The sequence below is a fragment of the Rhinopithecus roxellana genome, chromosome 1 (assembly GCF_007565055.1).
Source record: "Rhinopithecus roxellana isolate Shanxi Qingling chromosome 1, ASM756505v1, whole genome shotgun sequence".
Lineage (NCBI taxonomy): Eukaryota > Metazoa > Chordata > Mammalia > Primates > Cercopithecidae > Rhinopithecus > Rhinopithecus roxellana.
In genome coordinates this window covers 54190648-54217977 of record NC_044549.1, presented here as the reverse complement: position 1 = coordinate 54217977, position 27330 = coordinate 54190648, and the positions used below count along the sequence as shown (strand labels likewise).

The 27330-nt window shown below is 44.9% G+C and overlaps 1 protein-coding gene across 1 annotated transcript; it reads right to left on the bottom strand.

The window, feature by feature from the left end:
* Window positions 1-2491: 2491 nt before the first annotated feature.
* WDR82 (WD repeat domain 82) lies at window positions 2492-26608 on the bottom strand. Its single transcript, XM_010365024.2, has 9 exons — window positions 26165-26608; window positions 18457-18554; window positions 14674-14740; window positions 9465-9564; window positions 8475-8591; window positions 7775-7930; window positions 7254-7323; window positions 6594-6736; window positions 2492-5566 (listed from the first exon to the last, which is right to left on the bottom strand). The coding sequence occupies exons 1-9, from the start codon at window positions 26323-26325 to the stop codon at window positions 5537-5539; spliced, it is 942 nt and encodes a 313-aa protein (XP_010363326.1). The 5' UTR covers window positions 26326-26608; the 3' UTR covers window positions 2492-5536.
* Window positions 26609-27330: the final 722 nt, after the last annotated feature.

Sequence of the window (27330 nt, the reverse complement as noted above, 5' to 3'; positions counted from 1 at the left end):
GAATTAGCTGGATAAAGTCAGGGCCCTAGGGCTTGCTGTTTAATAAGCAGCTTAGTTCATCTAATCCAAAAAGACTATGCTGTCATCTTGGCCAGGCACAGTGGCTCATGCCTGTAATCCCAGGACTTTGGGAGGCTGAGGCAGGCAGATCACTTGAGCTCAGGAGTCTGAGATCATCTTGAACAACATGGTGAAACCCCATCTCTATAAAAAATACAAAGAATTAGCTGGGCATTGTGATATATGCCTGTGGTCCTAGCTACTTGGGAGGCTGAGGTGGGAGGATCACCTGAACCCAGGAGGTGGAAGCTGCAGTGAGCAGAAATTGTGCCACTCCACTCCAGCCTGGGCAACACAGTGAGGCTATCTTAAAACACACACACACACACACACACACACACACAAATGGGGCCAGGCATGCTGGCTCACGCCTGTCATCCCAGCACTTTGGGAGGCTGAGGCAGGCAGATCACCTGAGGTCGGGAGTTTGAGATCAGCCTGACCAACATGTTGAAACCCTGTCTCTACTAAAAATACAAAATTAGCTAGGTGTGGTGGCGCATGTCTGTAATCCCAGCTACTCAGGAGGCTGAGGCAGGAGAATCGCTTGAACCCGGGAGGCGGAGGTTGCGGTGAGCCAAGATCGCACCATTGTACTCCAGCCTGGGCAACAAGAGCGAAACTCTGTCTCACAAACAACTATGCTGTCAACTAGAACGTACCAAAGCTCAAGTGCTCATGAAGTATCTGTTGAATTACAAGGCAACTACCTTCATGACCTCAGCTTTACTTGACCCTTCCTGATTTACTCCTACTTTTTATGTGAATTCTCTTACCAGGCAACTGACAGCCCAAAATTGCAGCCAAAAAGAATATCCAACATGTCGCAGAGCCAATGGTAAAACCTGTATAATTAACTCAACTGAGAGACTCTCAGAACCCACCAGTCCCCCGCCGGCTTTTTTTTTTGGAGACAGTTTCACTCCTGTCACCCAGGCTGGAGTGCAATGGTGCAATCTCAGTTCACTGCAACCTCTAGCCTCCTGGGTTCAAGTGGTTCTCCTGCCTCAGCCTCCTGAATAGCTGGGATTACACGCACACACCACCACACCTAGTATTTTTAGTAGAGATGGGGTTTCATCATCTTGGCCAGGCTGGTCTCAAACTCCTGACCTCAAGTGATCCACCCATCTGTCTCCCAAAGTGCTGGAATTACAGGCATGAGCCACTGCACCTGGCCCCAGACCCCCTTTCCTACCCATTAACTCTGTAGATTTCATTTCCTACATGTTCTCCAGAGAAGACTCGAAAAACTGCATCAGACATTTCCCACTGCTGTATTCCACAGGGCTGAACCTGTCCACAGCTGGGCCCTATGGTAGTCTCACCAGGACTTCTCTCACCAGGCAGCTTGAGTGCTGTCCTACCAGCCTGTAGGAGTGTCACTTCCTCTTTCCTCACCACAGCCCCCACTACCTCACCACTCTGCCTGGGCAAAAAAAAAAAAAAAAGTGTGGGCAGCATCCTGTGCCTGCTTCTGTTACCCACATCAACTGCTGAGCCAGCTCGCCCCCACAGCCTGCTTGCCTAGCTTGCCACCCAGCCTGCTGTTGTTCCTCACATCACAAGGCTGAAGCCTGGGGAGTGGGTGAAGTGGGTCTTTCAGTTGCAAGCAGGCCAGAGACTGGAGTGGCTGCTGTAAGGGCAGCCATGCTCACCTACTTGTTCATGTCTCCCAGCAGAGCTGAACATGGCAGCAGTCCTCCCATAAGGCCAGGAGTGGGTCTCTTCCTTCGTACAGTCTGTGTCAGAGAAGCCTATGCATGGCCTGTCACACACAAGTTAGGATGTTCCCTCCGCCACTGCCACAGAGTCCCATGAGCAATGTGAAAATGTAGCAGGCCTGAGGTTTTCTTCGCTGGTCCAGAGAGGGTGAAGCAAGAGCAGGAAGCAGGTTCTACAGCTCTGAGGATGCTGAGCTAGAGCAGCAGCCTGATGGGTTACCAAAGCAATTGCCTTCCGCCAGACTGCGTGCCGGGGCCTCAGAGAGACTCCAATATCCTTGCCCTCCTGAAGCCAGGGCCTAGCAGGACAAAACATATTCCAACTAGAGGTTGTCAATCTGATCAAGGGTTGAGGTAAACAGTAGGGGATGCAAGGCAGCCTGAGGTAAGTGCCAGACAGTCTCCAAAGACTCAGGCTGGCTCAGGCTTGTCTTTCCCAGTCAGTCATTTCTGGCTCTGGCTATTACAGCCTGGGGTTGAAGGTTGGTTCTAGGGGTTCCTCCCACCAGCCCATAAATCTTAAGTTACCAAGGGGCAGTCAGAGGCAGTCCCAGAGAGCCCAGCAATCCATCCACACAGCATTACAGCAAGCTGCAGTGTGAGCCAGAACTAATAGGAGAAAACCCAAGCCTCCCTCCAGCTCTGGGACCAGGAAAACAATGCTACAGAAACTCACATCGAAGAGAAGGCAGACATAAAATTCTGTTTTTAAGACTGTAACATGGAAAAAATGTTTATATGTTAAGTACAAAAGGGACATAAAATTGTATATACAGTAGAATAATGACTATGTAAACACACCAAAAATCTATGCACAGAAATGTCTAGGGGGAACATTTAACACCAAAAGATTAACAGTGGTAGCATTTGGGTGGCAAACTTGATTCTTTCTAAAATTCCCAAAATTTCCTTAATAAGCAGTAATTATAATTGCAACGGGAAATAATTTCTTTAAGTATTTCTTTAAGTACTCAGTGCAGTGTTGCTGTCAAATAAACATCAGTGGCTTTGGCCCTGATTCCTCAGGTAGCAAATGCCGCTGCCCCACTCCCCACCCATCCCCAGTAGGGCTTGAGCACCTCTAGCTCTGCTGAGATCATCTGTGCAGCCCCAGCCCTCAGCATCTCTTCCACTCACTTCCAGCTGTATCTTTTCCCTTTCCTCCTCAACTCAGGAGGCAGCTTTGCAACCACAGGGCCCAACAATACAAGCCATGAGATGGCATGTTTTGTTTGTTTTTGAGACGGCGTTTTGCTCTTGTTGCCCAGGCTGGAGTGCAATGACACGATCTCAACTCACTGCAACCTCCACCTCCCGGGTTCAAGCGATTCTCCTGCCTCAGCCTCCCAGGTAGCTGTCATTACAGGCATGTGCCACCACACCCGGCTAATTTTGTATTTTTAGTAGAGATGGGGTTTCTCCATGTTGGTCAGGCTGGTCTCGAACTCCCGACCTCCGGTGATCCTCCCGCCTTGGCCTCCCAAAGTGCTGGGATTACAGGCGTGAGCCACTGTGCTCGGCCTTGAGGTGGCATGTTTTCAAAGAACATGGTGCCTCAGTTTTGGACACACACAGGAATTCAAATACAATCATTTTCCTGCTGCTGAGTAAGTCATGCTTGGTGGCTGCTCTGGTTGCAGATATGTGAAGTTATGTAGCCTTTCCTGTTAACCCACAATTCCAACCATTCTCTTAACAATCATTCCCATCATGAATTTTCTACCCTGAAAAGCCAGGGGTGGGCAATAACAAGATCATTTTGTTTCTAAAAGTTCTTCCTCTCTGGGAAAGCAGAGCTATACAGTGGGTGGCATCCTGCAGATTCTAGTCTACATTTGGGAAAGGTGTACGCCTCTTGCACTTTCCGTTGGAGGAACAAGTCAAAAAGTAATTGCTTAAAAAAAAACAGTGCTAGCAATTCACAGCCTATTCCTGCCCGCTGAACAGAAGTTGTGATGCCTTGATTTACTCCCTAGCAGCTACGTATTCTTGAGCAAGTCATAACCCTACTGTGCCTCAGTTTCTGGATCTGCAAGGAGTGTTGCCTGTATGTTTGTTTAGGAACTTAGTAAAATGACAGACCACTCTCTCTGCTCTAAGAAGGCCATGAGCCAGCTGCAGCTCATCTCACTCAGCCTGGGCCTGATCAGAGTCCCTTCCTCTTCCGAGAGAAAGCAAGGAAAAGCAGCAAGCAAGCAGACATACCAGGTCAACGGGAGTGATCTATCATTGGCAATGAGGCCTCAAACAAACTGAAAATGCTCTGGCTCCAGCACCTTATCCCCAAATGCCACAAACCAGACAGATATGGAAGCCATGCAAGAGTGACTATCACACACACACAGGCACAGACAAGAGTACCACCAAGCAAAAAGGGGGCTAATACTGCAGAGATGGCCCCAAAGTACAACTTAAGGAACACAGTGAGTCATCCCAAGACCCTCACTTAGCTGCCATGGAAACAGCAAACACTATAAGCTTTGCTTCAGTCTTCCGAAATGAAAACATTAATAAGGAAGATTCACTAATACTTGTGGCAAACACTATTAGCAGGGATGCAATGTGTCTCCTGGGCTGCAGGACTCCATCTGCTTCAGCTGAACTCTCAGAAACTACAGATGAGAGATATATGCATACGCACACACATATATGCATATCTGTATGCACACAGATGTATTTAAATGAAGGTGCATACACTGTGCTAAAATACAAACAACAGAAATCAAAGGTCATATATAAAAAGGCTAAATATGACATATAACACAGGCCTAGAACCAGCTCTTAGTTGGGAGCCGGGGAAAGGGGTGGTATCATCTGAAGACTATGTACACAATTTGTGGTGGGCAGGGAAGGCATCAGTGTAAACAACTCAGACTCACTTCACAATACTGGCCCACAGGAAAGTGTGATGTATCTCATGTACAAAAATAGACTCCCACCTTGCTTTTGTACAAACCAAGCTTGGTAGGCACCCAGGAGGACTGTGGGTTTGTCTTGATGACAGGGCACTGCACCAGGCTCCTGCTAAACCTTCCAGCCCTAGGAACTCACCTGCTACCCTCCCGCTACCCTCCCCTTTCCGGCCCTTGGGTCTTTTCCCACCCAACACCGACAGCCTGAGGCCTGCCCGACCACCTAGCCTCACATGACTAACTGCAGAAACTAACTGCATGGCTTCCTTCTGTATCTGTCCCTCTCTCTGACCCCAAGATATATGAAAATGTTTCTGGAAATGTTTGGCACCTAAGAAACATGATGGTTGTGGATAATGCCACAAGTACACAGGGAGACCCAGTAACAAGACATGCAGGGTGAGGGCAAGCGGCTGAGCTGCCCAAGCATTTCAAAACCAGGACTGTGACTTCCCATGCAGTTGGGGGGTAGGAGAAGGGATGTGCGGAACTGATGACTTCACCGGCTCCTCAGCAGAATGTACATTCAAATTGAAGATGCTTGAGAGCCCCACTATATCAAATCGTGAGTCCGGTCGCTCCTCTAGCAGAGCTTGGTGCAGTGATCGCTAGAAAAGCTGAGTTCCAATTGAGTCTGTTGCACCAAGAGTCCTTTTGAAGACGCTCATCAAAGTAATTATTTTCTTTTGAGCAGATGTACAGCACATCCATGGGAAGGCCATGTAAAAGGATGTTTTCCAGCCCAGTCAAATGATCCAATCCCACTATTATCTCAGTCCCCTCTGAGTATCTTCCTGCTGGCCGCCCTCACTGTACAGAAATAGCCGAGCAGCATCAGGGTCAGTCATCAATGGTGGGCAACCAAAAGGCCTAGAAGGAGAACATAAATCAACTTTAAAAAGCCAAGCATCTCCTCACTGCTGAGGGTTATTCACATCCCACCCCACAGCAAAGATGTGCCCAACCCCAATGGCTCTGGTGGTCCTCCCTCCTGACTAACCAACCCTGATGCTCTAAGGAGACAGAAACACTCTTCCCTCTATGTGAAAGTAAACTGGTTGTTTTTCTCCAATAATCACTGAACACCTTCCACCAGAGCAGACCCTTTTTTTTTTTTTTAAAGGAATGTAAAAAAAGGAGTGCTGCCTGGGAGGTGGGTGAATAGGTAACCTGGCCTCATTGCTAATCCACCAGGTTACCTCCAACAGGTCCTCTCCTTCCTGGGCTGTAAAAAATAAGGAACTGGATGGTTTTGCTGTATTTCTTCTAACATTTTTTTTCTTGGTTAAAAAAAAAAAAAAAAAAAACAAGGGGGCAATGTGTTCTGGGTAGGCTAGTAATGAAATGTCTCATCCCCGAACACCCAGGTAGGTTTAGGAGATCACAAGGGAAAACCGGAGCTGAGACTCACTGATCCTTTATTCTGTTAGTATTATCTAGGAAGAGACAAGGGCCTGGAGTTAATTCTAAGTGGTGAGTTATGACCAACTGTAGAAATTTCTGGGAATCTGGCATAAACCAACAGGAATGGAAAACTGAAACCACAATAGGCCAGTTCAGAGTATTTTAAGGAGCAAAAAATTTGCCAAGCATAGCCCAGGTAGTTTGGACCTAAAATTAGGGTCCAGAGCAAAAACTGGCCTATGATCTCCTTGGAGCTCAAAGGTGATTCCTGATCACCTCTAGGAAGAAGAATAAAAATGAAAGACAAAACCAGCCCAGCCAGAGGTCAAATAATAGGAGGTGAAATAGGGAAACCACCAGTTGAGAAACATGTACTTGGATGCCTGTAATCTACCTATGTAGAACACAGCTTGCTGTGCTTGTTGAGGCACCCACCACCTCAACTGGAAAGGGTCCCTGAGTGGCAGACACCTCTTACTGTTCGTTCACATACCATGTTGGAACACGCGCTGGCAAAAGTCATGAACTTGGGGTTGAATTGCAAACAGGTTATCGGGCCTGTGTGTTTACCATCCAACACAGCTACTTTTATACCGCTCTCTCCATTCCAGACATGGATCTTGCCATCCTCTGAACCTAAAGAGGATATTCAAGGAAAATGTAACAGCTCAAGACACAATGCAAAGACAACTGGAAATGAGACATGGATTGAGGTCTGAGGATAGGCCAAGCTTTAGGACCCATCCCTCAGGCAAAATCGAGAGGGACAAGAGGCAGTGAAGGAAGAACACTTTGGAAACTGATCTTGACCCTAGCTCTTTGTTCACAGGCATGTCACTTCCCCTCTGACTTCAGTTTTCTCATCTAAAAAAGGGGCCGAATACCATTACCCTACTGACAGGCAGCCACTAAGATGACTGAATGCAGGGTTACACCAGGACATTAGTATTACTAATAAGGTAGTGCTTATAGAGTTTAACTCAAATTTTGGTCCAGTCAGGGCAGTTAAAAGACACTATGTCTTTGGCATAATGTGCTATACAGAAATCTGAGAACATCTATCAAATATATAATAATGTCTCACTTAATAATTTAAACAAAAAAATGCATAGTACCAGAGAAATAACCCCCACAGGGGATAAAGGAAACTCACCAATCATAATAAACTGAGAGTCTGGAGTAAATGAAGCCTCCAGTGTGACAGCTTTGCTATTGGCATAACCCTAAAACAAAACAGAGCAGTTCTTTTGTTGTTACAGAGCCATTAATAAAAACGGCTGCCTACAAACACTGACTTAGCACATGCATCACCTTCCTTTCCATGAAACCCTTTCCTTGTCATGTACTACACCACCCAGCTTCCAAATGTGGTTGCCATCCTTGACAATCCACCCCCACCTTCAACTCTGTATTCAAGGTATACTCAAGGGAGTAAGAAAACTTTATTGTTAGGACATTATTTTATATCTAAATACCAAACTTGGGTCACTTGGTGAGAAATAAATGTCTACAGAATCCAAGGGAGGTAAGTTCAATGAGCAGGAATAAAATACAAGTGCATGCCTTCGTGAGTAAGTCAAGAGTAACTGTTGGTCTCCACCAACCAGCTAACATAATTCTTAGCATAGGAAGTATGAGCATGGAAACAGCCATGGTCGAAGGCCATCAGCTCACCCCAAACGTGTGCATCACCACTCCTTTGAATGCATCAATGAGACGAATGAAGCTGCCGTTGGTGGAAATGAGGATGAGCTTGCCATCATTGCTGAATTTAAGTCCTGTCCACTCACAAGTTCGATCATACTGCATCTTAAAGGTAGCAAATGGCCCCTGCAAAAGATAAAAAAATAGTAGCCCCAGGCCCAAGGCATATTAACAATTTCTTCTGCTAGAGCCAATTCCCATCCTATTCCTTTAGATCCCTTATTGACTAAGGAAAGCAGAGAATGAGCTACTTCTCTGCCACTCTCTTAATATATACCATATTTTTCTTTTTGTAGAAAATGCTCTTACAGGGCCAGGCATGGTGGCTCACGCCTGTAATCCCAGCACTTTGGGAGGCTGAGGTGGGTGGATCACCAGAGGTGAGGAGTTTGAGAGCAGCCCGACCAACATGGTGAAACCTCATCTCTACTAAATACAAAAAATTAGCCAGGCGTGGTGGTGGGCATGTGTAATCCCAGCTACTTGGGAGGCTGAGGTAGGAGAATCACTTGAACCTGGGAGGCAGAGGCTGCAGTGAGCCGAGATTGCACCACTGCACTCCAGCCTGGACAACAAAAGCAAAACTCTTGTCTAAAAAAAAAAAAAAAAAAGGCAGTTACATGTCTACTTCACCATAATATTAAGATAGCTCAAAGATTCAAAGATTTACCTTGTCAAAAGAACGAAGGTCATAAAGTTTGACCATTTCAGAGTTGACACCTGCAGCGAAAATTAACCCTTCTGGATCAAAAGAACAAACTGGCTTCCCCTGCAGATGCATGAGGCCCTAAGAGAAAAGAAATACGAAATACACTAAAACACACATACCACAACCACACCTGGAACAACCAAAGACTGCTAGTACAATGGGGAAAAAAAATGAATCCAGGACCCTACCACTACATAATTTACTTTTCCCAATTAAAACTAAGAAAGGCATACAAACAAATATCAGCCTACCTACAGAACAGAAAAAGCAAACATAAAACTAAAATGAAGCTTTTAAAAAACAGGTCTCCAGACAACAATTTCTGATCAACTCTAACTGCACAATATTACAGACACAGAATTCAAATAAAAATAAATCCCTTGAAGCTAAAAGCTCTAGGAACACTTTTAAAAACATTAAGCCGGCTGGGCGCAGTGGCTCACACCTACAATTCCAGAACTCTGGGAGGCCAAGGTGGGCGGATCACCTGAGGTTGGGAGACCAGCCTGACCAACATGGAGAAACCCCATCTCTACTAAAAATACAAAATTAGCCGGACATGGTGGTGCATGCCTGTAATCCCAGCTACTTGGGAGGCTGAGGTAGAAGAATCGCTTGAACCCTGGAGGTGGAGGTTGCGGTGAGCCGAGATCGCACCATTGCACTCCAGCCTGGGCAACAAGTGCAAAACCCTGTCTCAAAACAAAAACAAAAACAAAACAACAACAAAAACTCCACAACAATTAAGCCACAGAGTACAATGCAATCTGCACTAGATTAGGGTATTTGCTTAGCAGCTACCAACTAAGAAAACAGATTTTCTCCAAAATTTAAAAAGACCCTGGGATCCCAGAATGGAACCACTGTTTTCTCCCTTCTTTGAGAGGTAGAGTTCATTATAGGGCCTACCATAGAAAATGCTCAAAAAGCATAACTGTGAGGTACCATTACCTGGCAGTTAGGAGACCGGAGATCCCAGAGTCGAATGGTCTTATCAAGAGACCCAGAAATGAAAGTGTCATCCACAGGTGACATGGACAAGGCCACCACCCTGCAATACATTGAGATAAATAGGAGTTGATGCGAAATATTAGCAAAAATTGGATGTGAATTCTCAATCACTCTGCCTACATATATATATATATATATATATATATATATACCTGTTCTCCTGAAATTGCCATTTTAAGAAGCACACTAAAACACACATACCACAACCATATCTGGAACAAAGACAACTAGTATAATGAAAAAAAAAAAATTAAAGCTACAAAATAAAAATATATGATTCCAATGCAAATCAAAACCACAATGAGATACTACTCCACACCCTCCAGCATAGCTATAAAAAGACAGACAAGTGTTGGTGAGGACGCAGAGAAACTGGAACCCTCACACATTGCTAATGGAAATGTAAAAATGGTACAGTTGCTCTGGAAAAGTTTTTCCAAAGAAACAGAGTTACCATGTGACCCAGAAATTCCACTCCTAGGTATTTACCCAAGATAACTGAAAATATATGTCCACACAAAAATGTATACATATGTTCAGAGCTGCATTATTCATAATAGCCAAAAAGTAGAAATAACCCAAATGTCCATTAACTAATGGCTGGACAAACAAATGTGCTATATCTATACACTGGAATATTATTTGGCAATAAAAAGTAATAAAGTACTGCTTCATGTGACAACATGGAGGAACCTTGAGAAGCCAGAAACAAAAGATCAGATATTAACTGATCCATTTACACAAAATGTCTAGAATAGGCAAATTTATAGAGACAGAAGTAGATCAGTGGTTGGTAGGGGCTGGGGCAGTGATTACTAATGAGTACAGAGTTTCTCTTTGGAGTGATAAAAATATTCTGAAGCTAGACAATGGTGATAGTTGTCCAACTCTGCAAATATAGTGAAAACCACTAAATTGTACATTTTTAAAGGAATCATTTATAGTATGTAGACTGTATCTCAATTTAAAAAAACATAAAAAAGCATGATTCCTTATCAAGATGTGTGAGGACTACACAGATGTTCTCAAACCTAAGTGGCATCAGCATCACCTGGAGGGTGGATTAAAACAGATTGCTGGGATCTACTCCCAGAGCCTCTAATCCAGTAGGCCTGACTTGGCGTCTGTGAATCTGAGTTTCTAACTAGCCCCAGGTGATGGGTGAGGCTGCTGTTTTGGGCACCACACCTAGAGAACCACAAGCCTATGCTAACAGCAACTGTATTCCTAATTTGATCCCTTTTTTTGTGGTTATACCATCAAGAGGCACTCACTTAAAAACATTTTCTTCCAAGGTAACTCAACTAACATCTGCACCAGCTCCTCAACTTAAAATTTTAAAAGATATTGTTAAAAGCCAAAATCTCCTGGGAATGCTGAGGAGGTAATAAAACAGAATGAGTAGGCCGGGTGCGGTGGCTCATGCCTATAATCTCAGCACTTTGGGAGGCCAAGGTGGGCGGATCACCTGAGGTCAGAAGTTTGAGACCAGCTTCGCCAACATGGTGAAATCCCATCTCTACTAAAAATACAAAAATTAGCCAGGCCTGGTGGCGTGCACCTGTAATCCCAGCTACTCAAGAGGCTGAGGCGGGAGAATCGCTTGAATCCCAGAGATGGAGGTTGCACTGAGCCGAGATCATACCACTGCATTCCAGCCTGGGCAACAGAGCAAGACACCGTTTAAAAAACAAAAACCAGAATGAGCAGAACACATTGTGGACATGTAATTTTTATATGCCATGGCATTCAGCCCAAGAGCTCAGAGGAGGTACAAGACTCTTATGCTGAGAAGTACAGGGAACACATGGAGAAGACAGACCCCGAGCGTAAGGAATTTTAACTGTTCAGTCCACATGACTCCAAGAGAACCAGAGATGGCTTCTGGAAAGACACAACATCTGAGGTAGAAAGGATTTCGAAGGGAAACACCTTTCTGACAGGTGCCAGACAGGAAGGCACGAAGCCCATGTTCAAGAAGTAGCCGAGAGTTCACCTTAATGGGAACGGTAGGAGAAAATGCTGGGAAAATGGGTCAGAGCCAGAAGGGGCAGAACCTGACTACAAGAGGAAGGAGCAAGGAAAATGTAGAGAACCATTAAGGGAGATGGTGAAGCAATCAAACTGCAATCCAGGATGCTGAAGCAGGATGGTAAGAGATGGGATGATTAATTAGGAGCTAACAATAATTTACCTTACAGGGTATGTGAGCCAGGGCAGAAGCAAAGGAGAGAACACAGAAGAAAGTAATACATGAGGTTAAACCTAGGGAAAACTAAATAGTTTAACAACTCACTGAATATCATGGCAAGGGAAAAAGAGTGCACTGACAACAGATGCTTTGAACCAGAATTGGAAGAGACAGAGATGAAGAAATATGAGGAAGATAGAGAGAAGCTGGCCCAAAGAATGTAACAATGACGGACAGACTACTGGACCTGAGTACTGGAAAGAGTACTGGACAGAAGAGACAGCTACAAAGATGTGTATAAAACATGTAGGTGGTGCTGGGCGCCCTGCCCATAATCCTAGCACTTTGGGAGGCCGAGGCGGGCGGATCACCTGAGGTCAGGAGTTTGAGACCAGCCTGGCCAACATGGTGAAACCCTGTCTCTACAAAAACACAAAAATTAGCCGAGCATGATGGTGCGCACCTGTAATCCCAGCTACTCGGGAGGCTGAGGCAGGAGGATCATTTGAATTCAGGAGGCGGAGGTTGCAGTGAGCCAAGATCACGCCATTGTACTCCAGCCTGGGTGACAGAGCAAGGTTCCATCTCAAAAAACAAAACAAAACAAAAAAAACAAAACCTGTATATGGAAGGTGGGTCTCAAATTCATAACAGATATGAGCTATAAATACTGATTTGGGAAGCTACCTGAATGAAGGTGAATGAAATCAGCGATGGAGAAAGAAAATCACAAGAAAGCGGATAGAGTATTTATTTTAGAGTCAAAACAGAGGCTAAGAACTACAAGAACAGAACTGACATGGGAAAAGTCACTTGCCATGGGAAAGTAAGTTTTACTGAGAGGTTAAGCACCAAGAAAAGCCCAAAGCAGTGGGTTTTAACTAGAGGCAGCAGGGAATGAAGGACAAAGGTTTGGATAAAGCCCCACAGATGATTCTGGGACTAGTGCAAAAAAGATTTCAACAGTGAGTATGTGTGAGGAGGTGGAGATGGGAATGTGCAGATTATTCTTTCAAGTTTGATAGTGAAAAGGAGTGGGTGATAGGGTCAGTAAGTAGACTTAAGATAAGAAAGACCAAGTAAATTTGTAGGCAGCAAAGGAAAAGCCGATTAAGGAGATGGAAGCAAGCAGAAAGAGGAAGGTTTGTTTTGTGAAAGAAAGACCACAGCTTTCTCAAGGAAAGGATTCCAAGGAAGAGAGGAATTTAGGTGGAAGGGATAGATGTTTAAAAGAACTCTTTTTTTGGAGACAGGGTCTTGCTTTGTCACCCAGACTGGAGTACAGTGGCACAATCATGGCTCACTGCAGCCTTGACCTCCCAGACTCAAGTGATCCTCTCACCTCAGCCTCCCAAAGTGCTGATTACAGGCCTGAACCACTTCGCCCAGTTGAAAGAACTCATTTTGTTCAGCCTTGATTTTCTCATAAAAGGAGGGACAAAGTCATCTATCAAGAATCAGGAGGTCAGCCGGGTGTGGTGGCTCACCTCTGTAATCCCAGCGCTTTGGGAGGCTGAGGTGGGCAGATCACGAGGTCAGGAGATTAAGACCATCCTGGCTACCATGGTGAAACCCCATCTCTACTAAAAAATACAAAAAACTAGCCGGGCTTGGTGGTGGGTGCCTATGGTCCCAGCTACTTGGGAGGCTGAGGCAGGAGTATGGCCTGAACCCAGGAGGCGGAGCTTGCAGTGAGCAGAGATTGCGCCACTGCACTCCAGCCTGGGTGACAGAGCGAGACTCTGTCTCAAAAAAATCAGGAAGTCAAGAGGTTGAATAATTGGGAGGATTGGAAAGCATTTGAAACAACTGCATCAACTCTTAATTACAAATAGTACATTTGTGAACATTAATTTGAATACAAACAAGCAAAAACATCTACTTACCATGAGCCATCCTTTGTCTGAAACTATAGTTACCACTGGCTGCCTTCTTATTTCAGCAACACAAATGGCCTGCCCAACTGGAAGTGCAACATTTTTTTTTTTTTTTGAGACAGGGTCTCGCTCTGTCACCCAGGCTGGATGGAGTGCAGTGGCGCCACCTTGGTTCACTGTAGCCTCTGTCTCGCGGGTTCAAGCAATTCTCATGCCTGAGCCTCCCAAGTAGTAGGAATTCCAGGCGCACACCACCACTCCTGGTTAATTTTTGTATTTTTTTGTAGAGACAGGGTTTCACTATGTTGCCTAGACTGGTTTCAAACTCCTGCACTCAAGCAATCTGCCCTCAAGAGCTGGGATTACGCCACCATGCCCGGCCTGGAAGTGCAACTCCTAACAGGAGGCTCTCAGGCTATCTTCTGTCAGGGCTCCATACCAATCAAAACCATCCTGGGTTACCGTACATATATATATGTAATTATATATAATTATATAAAATTTTACATAAAATTATATATAACCCACATTATATATATATTATATATATATAACTAGAAATACATATATATAGATATAGGTATATGAGACAGAGTCTCCCTCTGTCACCCAAGCTGTAGTGCAGTGGTGCGATCTCGGCTCACTGCAACCTCCGCCTCCTAGGTTCAAGCGATTATCTTGCCTCAGCCTCCCAAGTAGCTGGGATTGCAGGTGCAATTGCACCATACCCAGCTAATTTTTGTATTTTTAGTAGAGATGGGGTTTTGCCATGTTGGCAGGCTGGTTCAAACTCCTGACCTCAAGTGATTCGCCTGCCTCGGCCTCCCAAAGTGCTGGGATTACAGGTGTGAGCCACTGCACTGGGCCTAGTTATAATTCAACTGAGATATCTTTGAACACCTATCCCCGCACCTCTATAACCTTAGTAAATCAACAGTTGACTATTTAAGAGAAGATGAAGAATGCCAAACAGTAGTGAGGAAGTAGCTTCAGTTCACTAATAAGCTCTCTCTAGCCTTCTATTCTCTGGGTAACCTCAGGGATAAAAGAACTATCTGCTTCTATAATACATGGGTCTTACCTTTTGCTATGTCCAGGAAAGTATCTGATGTATTTGTTGTCATGCAAGGACAAGTAACGAATAGTATCTGTAAAAAGACAAACAAGGTATGATGATATCATACTGTTTAAAATAAACTTACTTTGCATTTTCATCTTGAAAAGACAAGGTCAAATAATCCCTTGTCTTCTATATCCCAAGCAAGGAATGAATAAATAATGGTGAATAATTCTACTCTGCAGCTGAAGAGTGGGCATGTAGATTTCACCTAACTCAAAAGCAAAGTTCTTAAGTTGATGGCATAGAAAGCAATGTTTGAAAACACATTTTATTACCAATTTGGCTTCTTCATAATAACAATGCAACTCGCACCCTGCAAATATACCCTGGCCAAAAAACAAAACGAGTAAAGCACACATAATAATTTTAGATATTGGTCTAGTGTCCACAGAATGGCAAACCTTAAAAAAAAATATGTGGCCGTTGAGCAAACAGACTTAAAGAGGTGAGCAGCCATGGCAGTTAAACTGAAGATCAGGCTGAACCCTAGCAGCAATTTTTGTCTAGAGTTCTCTATCAGTGTGTTGACCCACCCTCAACCTATTTGAACATTCTTCAATTGGATACACCAATTACAATGAAAATAAACAAAAGGTCAGAGAAGTGATGTCAAAATCTGGGTTAAAAAGATCTTAAGACATTAAAAAAACCAAATCCTTATACCAATGAGTAATAGCAGTGAGATTTTGACAATATTAAAGAAAGAAACAATCAGAGATTTGTGCTTGGGGAAAAATAAGACAAACACTCTTAACCAAATGATTCTATCTGAAAGAGTAAACAAACAAAAAAGATGGTGGCAGTAGAGAAATGAAGTGCCATAAAGAATAAAACTGCAAAAGAGGAAAGTATTATCCCCTTAAAAAGACTAGGAATAAGGAAAAATTGTTGAGAAACAGCTAAGGGAAAATGGTACCAAAATGCAGAAAGAAAAGCATGGAAAGAACATTCTGAAGGCAAACAGAACATAGGAATAAAGGGGTTGAAAGCATTGAGTCATCCCAGGGCTTCACAGGGGTGCTTTCTAATAAGAGGGCATTTAACTTGGGAGGGGGAATAGGGATATTTGTATATTCCATAGCTTGAACACTACACAATTTTCTTTGAAAACATCTTCAAACTTACTGAATGACAATTACGAAGTATTTCTAGTTATTCTACTGCTAACAACGACTCACCTGCCCTAAGAAGAAAAAGACTTCCTTCCCATTACCTGATTTCCCAGAGATGAGCAGGGTGACGCCATCCTCTCAGCCCCACTTGGCAGCTGGCGCGCTGTTCCTGGCAAGGCAGTGGCCTGTACAGTTATCTCCTGTACCGGGTGGTATCATAGACCCTCAAACTGTACAAACTACTACCTCAGCCTGGAATCAGGCAAAAGGAAACGGAGCACTGGAGGAACTCTTCAGGATGCACTTGAGACAGGAAAGGGAACATCCTCACAGCAGAGGCCTGGCAGCAAAGCTACAAGTGCCACACATTTGCCTCATCTCGCACCACATTTGGAGAATCCTCATTTAATCACTCAGAAAAACAGCCCAACAGAAGAAATAAACCAGTCATTCAGATGATCACATAGACACGTTTCCTCAGGATCGTAAGGTTTTACATTCTTGTCCAAAATCATTAACTACGCTGCTTCCTTAGAAAACCACTTCTGAAATACAGGCATGGAAAGTAGAAATGATATACTTACTAAAAATCAAGTACAGGCAGAAGAGTCTCATTTAAAAAAAAAAAAGAAACTAAAAAAAAAGACGTCCACCGAATCTGCTCTGAGATAGGTACAGCCAAAATAGCAGTATAAGCCATCCTTGTGGAATGACATTAGAAAAATCTCTTTTGTTTTTTTGAGATGGAGCCTCGCTCTGTCACCCAGGCTGGAATGCAGTGGTGTGATCACGGTTCACGACACCCTAGACCTCCAGAGCTCAAGCAATCCTCCCACCTCAGCCTCACAAGTGGCTGGGACTACAGGCATATCCCATCACACCTGGCTAATTTTTGTATTTTTTGTAGAGACGGGGTTTCCCCACATTGCCCAGGCTTATCTCAAACTTCTGGGCTCAAGTGATCCACTCTCCAAGGCCTCCATAAGTGCTGGGATTACAGGCATGAGCCACTATGCCTGGCCTAAAAAAATCCTTACTGCAAAATGTGAGATGATCATCAATAAACCACTGACATAAGTTTGAAAACAGAATCCTGGCCGGGTGTGGTGGTTCACACCTGTAATCCCAGCACTTTGGGAGGCTGAGGCAGGCAGATCACTTGAGGTCAGGAGTTCGAGACCAACCTGGCTGACATGGTGAAGTCTCAACTCTACTAAAAATACAAAAATTAGCCGGGCGTGTTGGTGGGCGCCTGTAATACCAGCTACTTGGGAGGCTGAGGCAGGAGCATCGCTTGAACCCAGGAGGCTGAGGTTGCAGTGAGTCGAGACTGCACCATTGCACTCCAGCCTGGGCAACAAGAACAGGACTCGGTCTCAAAAGAATAAAGAATAGGCCAGGCATCGTGGCTCATGAGGTCAGGAGATCGAGACCCATCCTGGCTAACATGGTGAAACCCTGTCTCTACTAAAAATACAAAAAATTAGCTGGGCATGGTGGCACGCACCTGTACTCCCAGCTACTTGGGAGGCTGAGGCAGGAAAATTACTCGAACCTGGGAGGTGGAGGTTGCAGCGAGCTGAGATCGCGCCACTGCACTCCAGCCTAGGCAACAGAGTGAGACTCCGTCTCAAAAAAACAAAACAAAACAAAACAAAATAGATAAAACATAAACAAAAATAAAAAAATTAAAGAATCCTAACATGAAAATAAGTGTTACAGTTCAGTTACCACGACAATCTCTTAGGACTTATCTAGAGAAATGCAGGTAAAAACAGAGATTGTTTATAATAGAAAGAAACTCACAAGTTCAATTTCTAAGAGTAACTCTTTACTCTTTAGATCAAAAAACATTCCTGGAATCAGAGGTGACTAAGGTTGGGAAAATACCAAAACTGTTCTAACTTCCCTTAAACTATCATAGTTCGAGCATTTGTGAAACTTTTCTCAAATCTCTATCATTTTGAAAGAAAAAGTCCTGTTGTTTATCACTTGCTGTGTGTCAAGTGTTCTTTCCTTTTATTTGTTCTAAAAGTGTTCTTTTTGGAGATAGAATCTCGCTCTGTTGCCCAGGCTGGAATGCAGTGGCGCGATCTTGGCTCACCACAACCTCCACCTCCCGAGTTCAGGCGATTCTCCTCCTTCAGCCTCCCGAGTAGCTGGAATTATAGGCGCACAGCACTGTGCTCGGCTAACTTTTGTATTTTTAGTAGAGACGAGGTTTCACCACATTGGCCAGGCTGGTCTTGAACTCCTGACCTCGAGTGATCTACCCACCTTGGCCTCCTAAAGTGTTGGGATTACAGGCGTGAGCCACCACGCTCGGCTTTAAAAGTGTTCTTTTAAGTTTAAGGAAGTACAAATCATAAATACAATGAGTTGCTTCCTTTTTCCGCTCCCCTCTCTAAATTGGAGACTTTTCATACTCAGTCTCAAGTCCTTCAAAAGTACTAATGGCTTGCTTCCACCAGCATTCCTTCAGTCAAAACAATGTAATTAACATTACTAACATTATATGAAAATATTTAAACTAAAGTAACTATAGTCAAAGCAGAAGTAGTCACAAAGATTCCACGAACTATTTAACAAAGGAAACCACGACCTTAACTTCCTAAAAAGAAGGCTTGCTTACCGTCTATTTTGTTAGAGCTGTAAACGACTGTGTTTGCTGCATGAGTGTATCTGATGAGGTCCACACCATATTTCTTACTGTACAGGGTTCTCTTTGGTCTGATAAGAAAATAGAAAGAGAAAGTCATAAACATTCTCCATCATCAAAATCTGGGATCTCCACATAAAGAGAAGCACTTGAATGATGTAGCAAAGGTGAGGATTTTTGGTAAGTTCTAACACTGGAAAGAAACAATTTCTTCCAAAAGGGAAAAAACAACCCTCAAGCAACAGCCATCTGAAGAAGCTTTCCACCTTAGAACACCTAATGGCAAGGTTAGGTAGGAAGTAAAAGTAAATCTGGGGATTCAATTCAGTCTTTACTACAATGTTCAAAAGTAAGCTTTGAGAAAAAATAGTCATGTGCCATGTGATGACATTTTTATCAACAACAGACAGCACATAGGATAATGGTTTCATAAGATTATAATGGAGCTGCTCTCTACAACAGATGTATCATTTTTAAAATTCCTTATACTGTTTTACTGTACCTTTTCTATGTTTAGATACACAAACACTTAATGCTATATAATAATTGCCTACAGTATTCAGTACTGTAACATGCTGTACAGGTTTGCAGCCTAGGAGCAATGAGCCATACCACACAGCCTAGGTGTGTACAGGTTATACCATCAGGTTTGTGTAAATACACTCTATGACACTGTGCAACAAAAACTCACATAATGATCACCATCTAAGTGATGCCTGGCTGTATGGTGATGCCTGGCTGTACATCTACTTGGGAAGAAAAGCACACAAAACAAGTCCTAACTTACAACAAAGAGGGACTGAAACCAGACGCAAAACTGCTTGCCTTTGCTAATGTAACCTGCTCTTGCAGAAGACATCCATCCTTCCTATCCTACAGGTCAAAAGCACTTGCTGAGCCTTTTAGAAGGCAAGCCTAACTTTCTCTAGCAAAACCAGTTAAATAGTTCCTTTGTTTTTACTTTAATGTAAAATCACACATTTCTGGCCATAAGGTGGTGGCTCACACTTGTAATCCCAGCACTTTGGGAGGCCGAGCCAGGCAGATCACCTGTAGTCAGGAGTTCAAGAGCGGCCCATCATGATGAAACCCCATCTCTACTAAAAATACAAAAATTAGCTGGGTGTGGTGGCACGCACTTGTAATCCCAGCTACTCAAGAGGCTGAGGCAGGAGAATTCCTTGAACCCAGGAAGCAGAGGTTGCAGTAAGCCAAGAGTCGTGCCACTGCAATACAGTCTTTGCGAGAGAGTGAGACTCTACCTCAAAAACAAACAAACAAACAGACAAAAAAAATCACACATTTCCAAGCTAGAGGTTACCAATCTCCATTTAAGTTCCTTAAACGTCTCCCTCTACAGAACCTTGAAGAGCAAGGCTAAAACTGATCTCAACAGAACCTTTAACCAAAAACTCTAACACATACTGGTTAAATTAGAAAAACGTTAGGCCAGGCGTGGTGGCTCACGCCTGTAATCCCAGCACTTTGGGAGGCCGAGGAGGGTGGATCACCTGAGGTCAGGAGTTTGAGACCAGCCTGACCAACATGGCGAAGCACCATCTCTACTAAAAATACAAAAATTAGCTGGGCGTGGTGGTAAGCGCCTGTAGTCCCAGCTACTCTGGAGGCTGAGGCAGGAGAATTGCTTGAGCCTGGGAGGCAGAGATTGCAGTAAGCTGACATAGCACCACTGCACTCCAGCCTGGGCAACAGAGCGAGACTCCATCTCGAAAAAGAAAAAGAAAAATTTGAGACAAATATCTATGTAAATCCAGATTCAAATGCTAAAACAACTCTCCAATATGACCAATTCAGAAAACAAGAAAGCCTTTAACATAATGTCCTATATTTAGGTCTTTAGAAGGATTTCACAAATCCTGTACCAATGTTAACCAAGAGTTCCAATTTATGAAAAGGAAAGCTGACCCTCTCAATGTAAAATCCTCTCAGAATCTAGATACAAAACAATCACATGACTCAAGCAGTCTTTAAGAAGTCAATTATTTGCACTTTCAATTTTTGTTAAAGTGAGGCCAAGGGTTTCCCTACATGAAACCCATTTCCAAAATACTTCTCACTACAAATGCACTAGATTTTCCACATTCTTACCTTTACTGAAATAATACTTCACTCCTAAAAAGATCAGCAAAGGCTACTTCGCCAAGTCCACTGTCTGGGGTTCTGATGTGGGTTACTGTGTGGTAACCAGTGAGGGAATCTGAGTGTGTGGCTGTATACTTACTCTCTAGATAGTTGACTTTGCTTCTACCAGTGGAAGAACTTTACATCCGTTATTTCATCCCATTTACAATAGTAAAGACAGAACCTGGCCGGGCGCAGTGGCTCACGCCTGTAATCTCAGCGTGTTGGGAAGCCAAGGTGGGTGGATCACCTGAGGTCAGGAGTCTGAGACCAGCCTGGCTAACATGGTGAAACCCTGTCTCTACTAAAAATTTAAAAAATTAGCCAGGTGTGGTGGCAGGCACCTGTAATCCCAGTTACTTGGGAGGCGGAGGTAGGAGAATCACTGGAACCCAGGAGGTAGAGGTTACACTGAGCCAAGATTTTGCCATTGCACTCCAACCTGGGCAACAAGAGTGAAATTCTCCTTGAATTTCCAACACTGCGAAACCTCATCTCTACTAAAAATACAAAAATTAGCTGGGCACAGTGATGGGCGCCTGTAATCCCAGCTACTCGGGAGGCTGAGGCACAAGAACTGCTTGAACCCAGGAGCCAGAGGTTGCAGCAGTGAGCCAAGATCACACCACTGCACTTCAGCCTAGGAAAGTGTGAGGCTATCTCAAAAAAAAAAAAAAAAAAAAAACCAAAAAAAAAATAGAATAAAATAAAGGCTGGGCGCAGTGTCTTAAAAAAAAAAAAAAAAAAAAAAAAAAAAGAACGTGAAAAGCCAACTCTAACTTGACATGTTAAAAGGGAATAATATAACAAAAACTTCTGGTTCCACTTAGATCTGGTCTATTTGTCTCAAATTTATCAGAAACACTAACCTGAGATTTTTTTTTCCTAATAACAGAAATCTATTGCCTCATTTCATTTCCTAATTTGGTTTTTATTATTTTTATGTTTTTGAGACAGAGTCTCGCTGTTACCCTGGCTAGAGTGCAGTGACACGATCCTGGCTCACTGCAACCTCTGCCTCCCTGCCTCGGCCTCCTGAGTAGCTGGGATTACAGGCCCCTGCCACCAGGCTCAGCTAATTTTTGTACTTTTCTGTAGAGACAGGTTTCACCACACTGGCCAGGCTGGTTTTGAACTCCTGACCCAGGCGATCCGCCCACCTTGGCCTCCCAAAGTGCTGGGATTACAAGTGTGAGCCACCTCACATGGACTCACTTCCTAATTTGAAAGCAAGATTATATTGTACTGCATCCATGTGCGTTTTACAAAGTACATGCATGGCATTTTTCAAATATTTTGGTAAGCTTCCTTCCTCCAACCAATTCTGGTGATCAAGCATCAACAAGGAAAATAATATTAACCTTTCGCTTTGAGTAATTTGCTTTACCTACCACAAACAATATCCTTTATATTCTTCCAAGTTGAAATATCACTCAACGGGTGAACTCCATTATAAAGAAAATTTAAATGACTGGTAAACTGGAAAATACTAAGCATACAAAATCTTGCTTTAGCCATTTTCAGACTCCCAAATTCTAACATTAGGGTCATCTAATAAAGATACTATGTCTTCAGCCAGTCACAGTAGCTAACACCTGTAATCCCAGCACTTTGGGAGGCCTAGGTGAGAGGATCCTTGAGCTCAGGAGTTTGAGACCAGCCTGGGCAACCTGATGAGACCTTGTCTCCACTAAAATAAAAATAACCAAGTAAGTTGGCGAGTGCTTGTAGGCCCAACTACTTTGGAGACTGAGGTGGGAGGATCGCTTGAGCCCGGAAGATGAAGGCTTTAGTGAGCTATAAGCATGCTATTGCACTCCAGCCTGGGCAACAGGGGAAGACCTTTGTCTTTAAAAAAAATAAAATAAAAAGGGCCAGGTGCAGCTCATGCCTGTAATCACAGCACTTTGAGAGGCCGAGGTGGGTGGATCACTTGAGGTAAGGCATTGAGACCAACATGGTCAACACTGCGAAACCTCATCTCTACTAAAAATACAAAAATTAGCTGGGCACAGTGATGGGCGCCTGTAATCCCAGCTACTCGGGAGGCTGAGGCACAAGAACTGCTTGAACCCAGGAGCCAGAGGTTGCAGCAGTGAGCCAAGATCACACCACTGCACTCCAGCCTAAGAAAGTGTGAGGCTATCTCAAAAAAAAAAAAAAAGAATAAAATAAAGGCTGGGCGCAGTGGCTCATGCCTGTAATCCCAGCACTTTGGGAGGCTGAGGCGGTGCATCACCTGAGGTCGGAAGTTTGAGATCAGCCTGACCAACACGGAGAAACTCCGTATCCACAAAAAATACAAAATTAGCCAGGCATGGTGGTACATGCCTGTAATTCCAGCTACTCAGGAGGCTAAGGCAGGAGAATCGCTTGAACCCCGGAGGCAGAGGTCGCAGTGAGCTGAGATCACGCCATTGCACTCCAGCCTGGGCAACAAGAGCGAAACTCCGTATCAAAAAAAAAAAAAAAAAAAAAAAAAAAAAAAAACAATACCATGTCTTCCAAGGAAATACTTCTTTTCTTCTGAGGTTGGTTTGACCTATACTAGTGACAAAACTTTTTGTCATATTATTGCCTAGAATGGAAACTAAAGAGGTTGTTTAATATCCAGAGAATTTGACCAATGTCACATACCTAGTCACAAGCCAAACTAGAACCCAGTTCTTTCCTAACTACCAGGCCACTCCTTCACCACAGATAATGAAACAAGGTCACAATTAATTGATCAGAGAAAACTCAAAAGAGCATGCCCTGTAGTACTGTATCAATACTAAATTTCCTAATTTGGATCTCTGGTTATGTAAGAATGTCTTTGTGCTTAGAAAATCCATGTTGAGCCGGGTGCGGTGGCTCACGCCTGTAATCCCAGCATTTTGGGAGGCTGAGGAGGGCAGATAACGAGGTCAGGAGTTCGAGACCAGCCTGACCAACATGGTGAAACCCTGTCTCTACTAAAAATACAAAAATTAGCTGGGTTTGGTGGCGCACACCTGTAATCCCAGCTACTCAGGAGGCTGAAGCAGGAGAATCGCTTGAACCCAGGAGCTGGAGGTTGCAGTGAGCCAAGATTATGCCACTGCACTTCAGCCTGGGCAGCCAAGCGAGACTCTATCTCAAAAAAAAAAAAGAAAAGAAAAGAGAAAAAAGGAGAAAAAAAGGAAAGAGAAAGAAAGAAGAAAGAAAGAAAGGAAGAAAGAAAGAAAGGAAGGAAGGAAGGGAGGGAGGGAGGGAGGGAGGGAGGGAGGGAGGGAAAGAAAATCCATGTTGAAGTGTTTAAAGGGGCTTGATACCTCCAACTCTAAGGGTGGGGGGAGGCACACAGTACATACAAATATTTACCTACAGTGATGAAGCAAATGAAGAAAATGTAACCAGTTACTGAATCATATGGGAGTTATCTGAAACATTGCTGTAACTTTCTGTTCGTCTGTAATTATGTAAAAATGCAATGTGAGTGAACAAACTGCTTTATGTCACAAAACTAGCATTTTACTTTTAACAAGACAGGATTTGGCCAGGCGCAGCACGTCATGCCTGTAATCCTAGCACTCTGGGAGGCCGAGGCCGGTGGATCACTTGAGGTCAGGAGTTCAAGACCTGCCTGGTCAATATGGTGAAACCCGTCTCTACTAAAAATACAAAAATTAGCAGCGCATGGTGGCAGGCACCTGTAATCCCAGCTACTTGTGAGGCTGAGGCAGGAGAATCGCTTTAACCCGGGAGATGGAGGTTGCAGTGAGCCAAGATCACGCCATTGCACTCCAGCCTCGGCAAGAGAGGGAGACTCTGTCCCAAAAACATAAGGAAAAAAAAAAGACAGGGCTTCCCGTCAAGGTCATCCTTCCCAAATCAAAATTATGCCAAATTTGGAGACAAACAGCAAAGACAGGCTATCACAACCTTCATTTTCTTTAAATGAGGATATACATCTCCATCCTGAGGTTCTGGGAAGAGGTTCTAATCTGTGCAAAAGCATTAAACATTTCATGCAAGCCAGCTTCAAATTACTCCTCCAGGACCCCACAATGCGGACCCTACTACCACACCTTTAAGTGTTACTTCCTCTTTTAAACTGATTCAAGTGAACAGACCAGGACAGAAATTTATTTACTGAAGGAGTAACACTGACTCAAATAACTAAGTATTTGTTCAGCTAACAATTCCCTCTTCCTTAAGACCACCACTGCAGACCACTCTGCCACATACTGCAGGCAGATCCAGAGCCAGTTACGTAATATTTTCTCACAGCCCCAGTGGGAAAAAAATTGGGGGGGATACCATTATAGCTCAGTCTAAACTAGCATTATTTCAGATAATCAAATTCACAAATGAAGAGATACGTTCCAAAAGAAAGACACCAGTTAAAAAAAAAAAAAAAAGGCAAAAGGAACAGCTGGAGAAGGTAGGAAAAAACCCAAGATCTCAAAATAATAATAATAATATCTGTTACTAGGTAACAAAATCAAGTCTGACAAAACCAGAGGCCACCGAATTAAACCAAACATCAGCAAGCCTTCTTGGGGAAGGTGGCTAAGGGTAAAACAAATTTAATCTAAACTAGTTTTGGCTCCAAGGAGCTGCAAGTCCACAGGCGTGCGGTGAGGGGGCTAAGGACCCCCAAGGAAAAAGTCAGTGCTGTGCTTAGATTTTGCGAAAAGATGCAGGTATGGTGGGTCTCCAGATGACTTGTGGCAACATAAAAGTTTCATGATCAGAATTGGAATTCAAAGTGGACCAAAGAGTGTAATAGAAAAAAAAAGTATGAAAGGAAACCTTAAATTGTTCTACGATGCTTGCTTTGTTTTAAAGGAAGCTCACATTCAGGTCAGGATGGGAAGACCAAGTTCGTTTGTGTGTGGCAAAAAGGAAGTTTTAGATATTGCTGAAAAGTTCACTTATGAACGTGGGCACCGAGTTTGAAGGAATAAGAGAAAGGCTACGAGCACGAAGAAAAAGCAAGGGGGCTCAAAGAGGCACAACAAATAAATCCTGACAGTTAAGAACTGCAACCCACGCTGTCTGACGGCAGAAAGGCCGCGGGAAGCTGAGGGGCAGGGGATGGGCGGAGTGCCAGGGCGGAATCGAGGTCATAGCGGAGAGGGCAGAAGAGAAAGCTGACGCTGCCGAAGGAGGCAGGAGAGCAGCCCCTGCAGTCCTGCGTCGAGGCCGGAGCAGACCAGCACCTCTGACAGCCTAAGGAGCTGAAAACACTACCTGCTGGGCCCAGGGTGGGCGGACCGGGCGTTTAAAGGTCAAGGTCAAGGTGGGGTTTGGCAAGCGAGACATAGCGCTCAAAGGAGACCGAAAACATACAACTAAGAATGCTATTATAAAATTATGACTATCGTAATTTTTTTAATAAGAAAAAATAAAAGGTCTCCTGGACGGCTGCGGGGTGGAGGCGGCCCTGGCAGGAACGCGTGCAAAATAGACCGGGGGCTAAAGTCGGGAAGGAGGGCGGGCCGAGGAACTAGTGCTGGGCCACCGGAGGGAGGAAGGCACTGAGACTTGGGCCCAGGGCCTCCGCCGCACTCACTTGCCCTCCTGGCAGTCATAGAGCACGATGGAGTCGTCGTCGCTACTCGAGATGACCGTCTCGCCGTTGGGGCTGAAATCGAAGCAGTTAATCTTGTCCGAGTTTTCGCGGAACACCTTAGCGACGCGGAAGCTCCGCAGCACGCTATCGGTCAGCTTCATGGCGGCGGCTGAGGAAGGCAGCGGCGGCGCAGGACCGGGGCGGGGCCCGGCGGCGAACGGGCGGGCTGCCGAGGGGCCAACCCAGGCGGGGCTGGCGCCGCGCCGGCGGCTAGAGGGAAATCGGCCAACAGTTGGGCCGCCTCCTCCTCTTCCTCCTGCTTGGATGAGGGTCTTCTGCCTGAACTGCGGAGCCTCGCCGAGCGTTCGTCTTCACAGCCACCTCACGGACAACCGGCGCGTCGCCGGCTCATTGTGTCCGCCATTTTGGGGCGACAGGCAGAAGCTGAGGGCGAGGAGCCTTAGCCGCGGCGCACGCCGGGAAAGGGGGCGGGGCGGGAATGGCTTCGCGAGGCCGGGAGGGGGGTGGTGACGTCAGCGCGGCCGCGGCGGAGTGTAGTGGCAGGGCTGGCTGCTGGCAGGGAGGGGCCCAGACGCGCTGGGCCTTCCCCGGGGGTCGGAAGGTTGCGGGTGCCTTGGGAGCTGGGGGCCCTTGCGCGAGATTGCAACCCCTGCGAAGGCTCTGGCGCCTCCTGCAGGTGCCCCGACCACAAGCCGCGTGGGAGAGGGTACTGCAGCGTCGCGTACGCCGCTGGAGGCCGGTTTTGGGGGTGAATCAGGTGAGCCGCTCGCGGGCTGGCTTGACCGCTAGTCCACTGCAGCGCCCGCTTAGACAGCTTCGACCTCTTTTTTTTTTTTTTTTTTTTTTTTTTGAGATGGAGTCTCTCGCTTTGTCGCTCAGTTGCGCGATCTCGGCTCACCACAACCTCCGCCTCCCGGGTTCAAGCGATTCTCCTGCCTCAGCCTCCCGTGTAACTGGGATTACAGGCGCGCGCCACCACGCCTGCTAATTTTGTATTTTTAGAAAGACGGGGTTTCACCATGTTGGCCAAGCTGGTCTCGAACTCCTGACCTCAGGCAGTCCGCCCGCCACCCGCACCCGGCCTGGTGTTCTTAATCGAGGTAGACTTTAGGTACAGTAAAAATCAGCCTTTTTAGGCTGGGCGC

Coding starts and splice junctions, on each gene's coding strand:
- WDR82 (XM_010365024.2), bottom strand. CDS start 26,325: ATGAAGCTGACCGATAGCGTGCTGCGGAGCTTCCGCGTCGCTAAGGTG. Junction 14,741..18,456: donor CAGCTCTAACAAAATAGACG/GTAAGCAAGCCT, acceptor GTCTTTTTACAG/ATACTATTCGTTACTTGTCC. Junction 8,592..9,464: donor TCCGGTCTCCTAACTGCCAG/GTAATGGTACCT, acceptor CTTTTCTCTTAG/GGCCTCATGCATCTGCAGGG.